The sequence below is a fragment of the Mesitornis unicolor genome, unplaced genomic scaffold (genome assembly GCF_000695765.1).
Source record: "Mesitornis unicolor isolate BGI_N332 unplaced genomic scaffold, ASM69576v1 scaffold15989, whole genome shotgun sequence".
Classification (NCBI taxonomy): domain Eukaryota; kingdom Metazoa; phylum Chordata; class Aves; order Mesitornithiformes; family Mesitornithidae; genus Mesitornis; species Mesitornis unicolor.
The window spans coordinates 55,648-65,195 of record NW_010206690.1 but is presented as its reverse complement, the minus strand read 5'-3'; the positions used below and the strand labels follow the sequence as shown (position 1 = coordinate 65,195).

Here is a 9,548-nt window from a genome sequence, read left to right as displayed (position 1 = left end):
AGGCAGGGCCGGTCTGGGGGCTTGGGAGGGTGCGGCGCCTGTCCCACCCGACAGGGTGGGAGGGCTTCTAGGCCTGTCGGTGGTGGCGTCCCCTCGTTAGATCCGCCTAGTTTGTTTCTCAACTTTGCGGGTAGACGTTCTCCCTCTCTATCACGGGAAGTTTTCTCCTGGTCCTGCAGTTTTCAGGTTTTTTAACTGCCCTTAACGGGTGCGCAAGAAGCATTCAGGGGAAAAAAACCCCAAACAACAAACCCAACTAAAGCCTAGGTCAGTAGCGTGTAGGCTAGGTACTTCCTTAGAGGAAGCCCGTACTGTGGGAGATGCCTCTGTGTTTGCGAAGGGGCTGTATTTGAACACTGTAGCTGCTAAAGGATGATTTACCCAGATCCGCGCTTCTGTGAGGTAGTGGTTACATGCAGTAAAATTATCAGGGGAAAGATAATTTTTACTCTTTTAAAGTTCATACCTAGTGAACTACATACTACATCCTACATAATCAGTCAAGCTAATGCTTAAGCATGCGTAGTTGAAAAAGTTTGAGCTCAAAAGTGAGTTATAAACAGTTTGGGACTGTATGAAGCTTCAGTTGATGTGACTTGGAATGCTTGTTGCTGCCTTGCCTGAAAATTCTAGATGTGTGAAACAATAGTAATCAAAGTTTTAGTTTTTTTGTATGAGCTCATTGAATGTTTGTATGCTCTTGTCTGTGTAGTTTATGTAGACAAAAATGTACAGGTTTTAGGCCCACATCAGAAGTCATGAAGTGTTGCCAAAACCAGTAGTGGCAGAGTCTTGACCTGCTTTGAGTGATCTCTAGTTTACAGGAAGTTAGTGGGCTTTTTTTCCTCTTTCAGTAAGTTTGGTAGAAGGTATTGGGAATTTTAGTTTCACAAACCTACACATGACTGGAAAGAAATCTGGTGTTCTGTTACAACTGACAGTTATTAGAAATCTCCCTTTGCAACTTATACTTTGGGAAACTGGGAAAGGAAGCATGGCTCTACATCTGTAAGTTTAAACTGTGTTATGTTCTAGTTGCCTGTTTTTCAGAAGTGCAAAGAAGAGCTCTTGTGTTGTAGTTGGAAAGTGCATTAAAATATCACTCATCAATATGGCTATCATAACTTTTTAATTTTTTTTATGCTACTATTTTTATTGGGGGAAAAAAATGCAAGGTTTTGGTTAGGGAGCTGCAGGGTTGACCTTTGTGGGCACAGGTGATGAACTGCCCAGTACTGGTGGTAGGTGCGTCCAGCTGTCGCTGACACTGATGAAAACAGCCCATCACACACCAAAATTTCGAACAGAAGATCTCTTGAATTTTAAATGCACTTAACAAAGAGCAGTACCCCCCAGAGGCAGGAGACACAAAAGGATGCCCAGGAAGAGGAGGAGTTACGTGATGAGATGTGCATTGAGATAGTAGAGAAAGAAATCACTATGCTCTGACTCAAACATCCCACATTTCCCATTGCCTCCCTGAAGTGAGAGACCGAGAGTGGAATCCACACAGAAAACAAGGGAAGCTGGTAGTAGGAAGGCAGGAGACCAGGCTGTCATTGGCACAGGGTCATTCATGGCCCCCACACCGGTCACCCCTGCAGCAACCCCCTCACTTCTGAAACCCTGGCATTTATGCCCAATGCACTACCTTAAAGTGGGTTTTGGAAAAAAAAAAGGATATTATGCCACTAATTTGTCATAACAGCAACTTTTTTTCTGTCCCCCGCAGAAGAATATACTAGTTGAAAAGGACGTAAAGATGGACAAAGATGGTCTCACTGATCTCTATGTTCAACATGCCATTCCCCTGCCTCAGCGTGACTTACCAAAAAGTAGATGGGGGAAAATGATGGAAAAGAAAAGGCAGCAAAATGAGTTGAAAAGTGAAAATAAAAGGTAATTTAGCTTTTATTGGGCTAGACTTGGAAAATTTAGGACAATGCATTTAGCTTAATCTTTGTTTGCTTGATTAATGACTCTTGTACAGCTTTTGAACACTGTTACAGTTTACAGAGGATGCTATGTCAGGTCTCCTGTGTCAGAAGTGCTAGATTCTACTACTGCAACACCAGGAAAAAGGACAAGATAGTGGTTTTTTTGTCATCCAAATGTTATTAATGGTATCTAGCTTATAGTGCTTCTTTTTATAGAATCATAGAATGGTTTGGGTTGGAAGGAACCTTTAAAGGCCATCTGATGCAATGTCCTTGCAATGATCAGGGACATCTTCAACTCTATCAGGTTGCTAAAAGCCCTAGCTGACCTGACCTTGAATCTTTCCAGGGATGGGACGTCTATAACCTCTCTGAGCAATCATCTTTCTTATTAGCCTCCAGAGCTGGATGAAGTATTCCAGGTGGCACCTCATGAGAGCAGAGCAGAGGGGCAGAATCACCTCTCTTGACCTGCTGGTTGTGCTGTTTTTGATGTAGCCAAGGATGTGATTGGTTGGAAGCACACATTGCTGGCTCACGTCCAGCTTTTCATCCACCGGTACTCCCAAGTCCAGAGAAGGGCAATGAAGCTGATGAAGGGTCTGGAGAAAAAGTCCTATGAGAAGTGGCTGAGGGAACTGGGGTTTTTCAGTCTGGAGAAAAGGAGGCTCAGGGGAGACCTTATTGTTCTCCACAACTACCTGGAAGGAGGTTGGAGCAAGGTGGGGGTCAGTCTCTTCTCCCAAGTAACAAGTGATAGGACAGGAGGACACGGTCTCAAGTTGCACCAGAATTTCTTCACTGAAAGGGTTGTCAAGCATTGGAACAGACTGCCCAGGGAAGTGGAGTCACCATCCCTGGAGGTACTTAAAAGATGGGGAGATGTGGCACTTAAGGACATGGTTTAGTGGTGGAGTTGGCAGTGTTAGGTTATTGGTTGGACTCGATGATCTTAAGGGTCTTTTCCTAAATGATTCTATGATTCTAAGTCCTTCTCTGCAGGGCTGCTCTCAATCCCTTCATCCCATCCCCCAGCCTCTGTTCATTCTGGGTTATTGGTACATTTCAAAATAATTTATAATGAAGGAAAAGTGATTAATTTTTGTTTTGCTTTATAATTGCTAAATAATAATAATGTTTGCACTGTTTAAGAAAAGTACCAAAAGCATGTTTGTTTATGCTTGCTCCCTGGACAGGGTTGGTCTACTCTAGACTCAGGGGTGTATGCTGCAGCAGTTTTGTGGGTCCAGTTCAGAACTAACGTCTACTTTCTGAAAGAAACATTCTGCCTTGTTTTTTGAAATGTTTCTGTTTGTATTTGGTCAGAAAGCAAAATCTTCCTCAAAAGTTTTATTTTACTGCATCTAATCTCCTCCTGACCTTCCTCCTGCCCAAGACTTAGATGGTGACATGAGATGCAAATGGTCGGCGTTCTGATGTAGCTTCAGCAGTAAATGCTGAAGGAAAGGTGGATGGAAATTCTCATAATTTTGCTGTATTACAACTTTTTGATTTCATGAATCTGTTTTAGCTTTGCTGGGGTTTCTAAATGGGAAGAGCTAAACAAATTCTGTCAAGTTATTTTTTCAAAAATAATTAAAATTTTTAGCAGTGGCTGAGTTATCTTGTTATATTAGGGGTTTTTTTAGTATGTTTATAAAAGGTTATAGCTCCTCGATTTGTTTACAACTTGAGGATGAAATCATGAGGTTAGTGTTTAAATAATAAAAAACTTGATGTGCTGAAATAGGTGTAAAAGATTTTTTTTTTAATCAAAGAAATAAGGATAGCAGGCTGGATGCTTTTGAGAGAAGGAGGCAATGCTAACTTCTAGATGGAAGAATGGCTTCATCCAGAGTTCATATGTACAATAAGTTTAAGGGCTTTTATATTGGTATAATAAAATTCAGTAATGGTTAAACCGATGCAGTATTTGCATAAAATAGTAAGTAAAAGGGCATATGTTTAATCTACCAGTCTGCTTTTGTTGCTCTTAGCATCTAGCGTACTAGGCTTAGTCTTTTGCTCTATTTGTTAAGATTTTCCAGCAGTTACTGGTTTTGCTTGTATTGCATCTTTCATACGTAACAAATATGCTGGCAAAATACTATCCTGACAAGTTAACCTTTTACTGCTAGTATTACTAACCCCAGAGAAACGGGAGAAATAAACTTTCAGCAAGTAAAGGTTGCACAGAGCAAACTTCAGTTTTAGTATATTCATGGGAAGAATCAAGGAAGTTTAAGCATCTGAAATACTGCACTTTTCCTCGCAGTTGTGTGCAGCACTGAAGCAGAACTGGTGCGATGCCATTGTGCAGAGGAAGAAGTTGAACTTGACATTCTTGTTTTTAAAAACAAAACAAAATTCCTAGGTATTGTGAGGCTGTAAGTTATGTGCAAGTCAGAGGTGGGAACTCAGCGTGCTGTTGGTTTGGTTTAGATAGTCAGATAAACTGATTGATCATATGAGCAACAGGAGCTTTCTGATGAGTTCCTGTGGGAAAGCACAGCTTTACAACGTGTGCTGGAATTATGATGAGGCTTGGAGACTTGATCAGCATAGCTCAGTGTGTGTTTGCATTCCTCTAGGAGTTACAGATAGGAGTTAAAAACACACTGAAATGTGAAAGTCAGCATTGAATATCGTGCTTAGTTTTACTGCTGGTGATTGGTGGCATATCCTAAAAGACTTGCTGTATATCAGCTGAGCTGCAGTAATGTATTATACCTCAACAGTACAATCAAATATCTGAGGTCACAGGTGATGGTTTATACATCTTATTACTGAGTATTCAAGCTTGCAGAAAAATCACACCAAATAAAAACAAATGTAGTCTTATCCAAGTTCAAACATTTCAGAAAGTATTTGTGTTCGGGGATAGTTAATTTTGTAGATCTATACGATCATATTGCCTGCTGGAAGAAAGAGGATGGTACGAATCTCAGCATGTATGCATGTAATTTCTGAAGTGCCACTGAGTCTGAAGGCTCTCACTTGCAAACTCTTAATTCCCAGGAGTACTGTGGCTTTGCATGCTCAGAGCTGTGGCATTGGTAGAGGTCATCATTTCTCCTCAGTCAGCTGAGAGGCTGCTTCGGCGTCCTCTGAAAAGTGCTAATGCAGTGGTAGTATTTGGTTTAGTGTAAAACGTCGTACTTCTGACCAGTTTCAGACAGAGGTGATCACCTGCCTGTTTTGGTAACAGAGGTTGGGAGCTAAAATATACACTTCTCTCTGCTTGTATGCTGCTACCTTAAGTACCAGGCTAAGGTAGACAATAGTAGCATTTTTCATTAAATTGTCCTCATAATCAGGAGTTGCTCAGAGGCCATCCTGACAACATGAGTAATCATGTGAAACAGTGGAAACAGATTGCTTATGTAGAGAAGCTTTTGCTTCCTCTGCTAAATCTTGTATTCTTTACTATGTGCTACAGAGTAAACAGCAGGATTAGATGAAATTAGATTGGATTTTCATTACATGCCCTCTGTCCAACCCAGACCAAAGTGTGTCTAGAACATTTCTTTGGGGTGTAGGATGTGCAGATTGAAATGTAGGTTTCATAGAGTGTCCTGCAGGAGGGTACACAATCCCAAATTGGTTCTTTTCAGCTGTTAGCTAGCGTCAATGTCCTCCCTCAGAAGGGTGCTGGCTAACATGAGTCCTGCTCTGGAGTTTTTAAGCTGCCTATACTTAACATAGAGGGAGCGAATGTCACACCCGAGGTTTTGTGTTCTGTGAGCCATGTATCTAAAAATTAGAAATGACAATTCTTGGCGGTACAGCAGCCAAATTTCTTTTGGAACTTTCCCAAAGTGTTTCCCTGGGTGTGTTATCTGCATTATAGCATGTGGTCATTTGTACAAATGCTATAGATGTAAAATTCAGTTTAGAATAGATAACAGGTCTCCTCAAATGAGTTATTTCCTGATTTGCCAGTCCTCAGCAAGCTGAATAAAAGAAATAAATCTCCTTAGGGAATGCAGACTTCTTATGCTGAGGAAGGTGACTGAAAAAAGGTATACATTTTTTTTCTTTTACATAGTTAGTAAATTAGGTTTCCAAAAAGGCTGCTGGGGAATGTGTTCCTTGTCAGGAGTGTTGACTAAATTCTTGGACAAAGCCAAAGTGAGCAAAAAGTATCATGTTTTATTTTTGAAGCGTGTGTCAGCTTTTTAGACTTTCCAAATGAAATTATACTTCTTAGTTTAATGGATCTGTTAAATACTACTGTCGTTTCAGTAGTATTTAACTGAAACAACATGCCTGGCTGAACACTCCCAGTTTTGGAAGCTATAATCTCATTTTATAGAAGCTGTCCTAGAAAAACAGCGTCTACTGTAGATACAAGCCAAAAAGTTGTGCCTAATCTCTTGAAAAACAAGTCTCAAATGAATTGAAGGTCTCTCTTTCTCTCTATCAGTTTCAGGAACCCAATGAATAGAAAAAGAGGAGGATTATGTGGCATGTGGTGTTGTGAACAGATAGTAATGGAGAAGCAAATCTGAATAAGAGCTGAACTTTTTCTTGCTCTATGAGCTCTTAAATTGTGACTCCTTTTTTGTTTGGTTGGTTTTTGTTTGGTTTTTTGTTTTGTTTTGTTTTTTTTTTTAGAGAATCCCCTGGTCTAGACAGAAATTGTTCAAGCTATGCGTAATTTCTTAGTATGTGAGGTTTATCAGCAGCTACTAATCTAATATTGTTCCAAGTCAAATGAATAGAGTCTATGCTTGCGGCTTATTTTAAACTCAGCAGTGTCAAACTCATGAATTACAAATTAATGAATATATTTCATTGTTGAAAACACTAGTGTTCAATTTTTATTCCTCTGTTTCTTATGAGGTATTAAACAGTAAGTGTGTACTGAAAGCTGACATTTCTAAATAGGAGTATTATGTAGCTTAATGGTGGTTTGTTTTTTAAAAAATTGTTAAATCTGTGCTTTCCATATACTTTGTCATTCTTGAGCAATGCTTTTTTAAAACTCTGTGTAGACTGAGCTATGATAACTTTGCGCTTTATTTCTTGGCAGTCAAGATGTTTTCTGATACTACTGCTTTGATAATATCTTGATAATATCCTTTTTCATGTATCAGTTGTTACTAAATTGGCCAGCTCTGACTGACTACACATGGGCTTCATGGCACAAATTATTTTAAAAATAGGATTTTTTTGCTTAATGCTTCATTGTCTAACAGTCTTTTAGACTACCTTAACATTATGATTTTAAATGAGAGTGGAAACAGGGAGACTTAGAAGCATCAGAATATTAGGTGTTGTTCTTGTAGGTAAGGTGACTCCCATTGTCTCAAATATTCACCTTTTGAAATACATAACAGCTATTCTCTCTTTAGTTACTCTGGAATAGCTGCAGTGGTATGAGCTTATAGTCTTTGGTTGTACAACTGTAATTGTCTGCCTAGAAAGTTACTCCCACAACCCTCTGCTGAGGAACCCTGTTCCTTACACAATCCCATGTCCCCCTCTTCTGTTTATATTTTGGAAGCCATTTCTGTTGCCTAAACTTGAAGCTGCTAAGAGCTTAAGGTTAGTGTTTTGGGATATATTTTTACTTTAGGCAAAATTGAATTAATTTTCATGACTCACATCTTAAATATGCTATTTTTGGACCATCTAGCTTCTGTTTCTGAGAATGTTACAATTTGTATTTTCAGTGTTACAACGGTGGAAGGTTTAAGGAAACGGCCATTAATTGTATTTGATGGCAATTCAACAAGTACCAGTATAAAGGTGAAGAAGACAGAGAACAGAGCTGCTGATCGCCTAAAACCTCCTCCAGCTGGAAGCACCACCAACACTGTTAGAAGATTATCCGTTCCATCAAATGCCTCAACATACATTTCAGCCTCCAGTTTATCAGAGGACGCTAAGCCAGGAATAAGGAATAATGAGGCTAAGCAGAACAGTATTTCAAAGACTAACAGCAATGTGCTGGCTAGTCTGAAGGTGTACCCTTTGTCTCCAGTAGCAGGAACTACTGTTGTGAAGTTAAAGAGAACTGTTCCAAAAGAAGAATCTGATTTGCCGGTATGTACGTTCGGTATTTGGTTTTGCAGCTTTTTTTTTTTTAATTGAAGTTTGCAGGAGCCAAAGATAGACCCTTGTAAGAGCTTTCAGAATTAATTTACTGTGAAGTAATAGTACAGTCTTTATTTAGAAACAAGGAAAAGAGTTGCTGGTTTGGGAAAGATTAGAAGGGAAGAAATTAAGTACTTTGTACTTGTCCATGGGAAACTTCTGTGTGAAGAGGCAGCTTTGTAGAAAATGTGTGTAATTTTAAAATGAGTAAGTAGGTAATACTTCAGGTGGTGCCAGTAGCAGTTGAATAAAACACAAACAAAATAACCCTACTGGTAGGTCTGAGAGGAGAACAGGTATTATAGAGCAATGTGAACAGCCCTAAAGGGAGGACAAGTGGTCTGTTTTCTGCAGTCGGGAAGAAAAAAATGGAATTATTATTATTGTAACAATCACACTTGAATGGTTGAGTAGGGCAAGCTTTCATTTTTCAAAGTGAAGGAAGAGATGTTACAGGAACTGAATTGAGATGCTGAGAGCTGTAGAATATATCCTTAGAGGAAGAACTCCATCTGTTTTAAATCTCATATAGGAATTGTAAAGCTAGAGGAAGAAACTGGATGTGAAAATGTGGAGAGCTGCCTAGATTGTGGGTCTGAATGAGAAACCTTAGTAACAAACCATACTGGCTGAAGTGAGAGGCCAAAGGTTGAGTGCTTACTTTGATCTTAATCAGGTATCTGGGTTTCTATAAGATGACGATAAAGACATGCTGAGATCTTGAACAGTAGGGTGCTGTTCTTAAGTAGAAGACTGACTGAGATGTTAACAATAAAGATAAATAGTTCTCTTCTTTCCACAAGTTAGATTCAGTGGTGTCATGGTTTAACCTGAGCCAGCAACTAAGCCCCATGCAGCCACTTGCTTACTCCCTCTGCAGTGGGGTGAGGGAGAGAATTGGAAGAGTAAAAGTGAGAAAACTCAGGGGTTGAGATAAAGACAGTTAATTAGGTAAAGCAAAAGCCATGCATGTAAGCAAAGCAAAACAAGCACTTCATCTACTATGTCCCATCAGCAGGCAGGTGTTCAGTCATCTCCAGGAAGGCAGGGCTTCACCAGGTGTAATGGTGATGTGGAAGACAAATGCCATTGATATGAACATCTCTCCCTTCTCTCAGTTTTATATGCTGAGCGTGACATCCCTGTGGTATGGGATATCCCTTTGGTCAGTTGGGGTCAGATGTCCTATCTGTGTCTGTCCCCCATCCCCCTTCTTAGGCACCCCCAACCTACTCACAGGTGAGGTGGTGTGAAAAGCAGAAAAGGCCTTGACTCTGTGTAAGCACTGCTTCACAATAACGAAAACACCCCTGTGTTATCAACATTGTTTTCGGTGCAAACCCAAAACATAGCCCCATACTGGCTACTATGAGGAAAATTAACTCTCTTCCAGCCAGAACCAGCACAAGCTGCAAGCACGTTTTCTGTGGAGAAGAGAACTGCACTACAGGTGGGGGCAGAATAAGGCTGATGAGCTGAAGTGATGAGAGAAGAGCTAAGGCAGGATAT

General features: G+C 40.0%; 1 protein-coding gene across 1 annotated transcript in view; it reads left to right on the top strand.

Annotated features, from left to right (window-relative positions):
* The first annotated feature begins 1,722 nt into the window (after positions 1-1,722).
* LOC104546464 (chromosome unknown open reading frame, human C2orf49) overlaps positions 1,723-9,548 on the top strand; it is a 9,879-nt gene continuing 2,053 nt past the window's right edge. The window contains exons 1-2 of the mRNA XM_010191864.1: positions 1,723-1,899; positions 7,616-7,988. Of these exons, the coding sequence (XP_010190166.1) occupies positions 1,763-1,899; positions 7,616-7,988 (510 nt within the window). The 5' untranslated portion in view covers positions 1,723-1,762. The remainder of the gene's footprint in view (positions 1,900-7,615; positions 7,989-9,548) is intronic.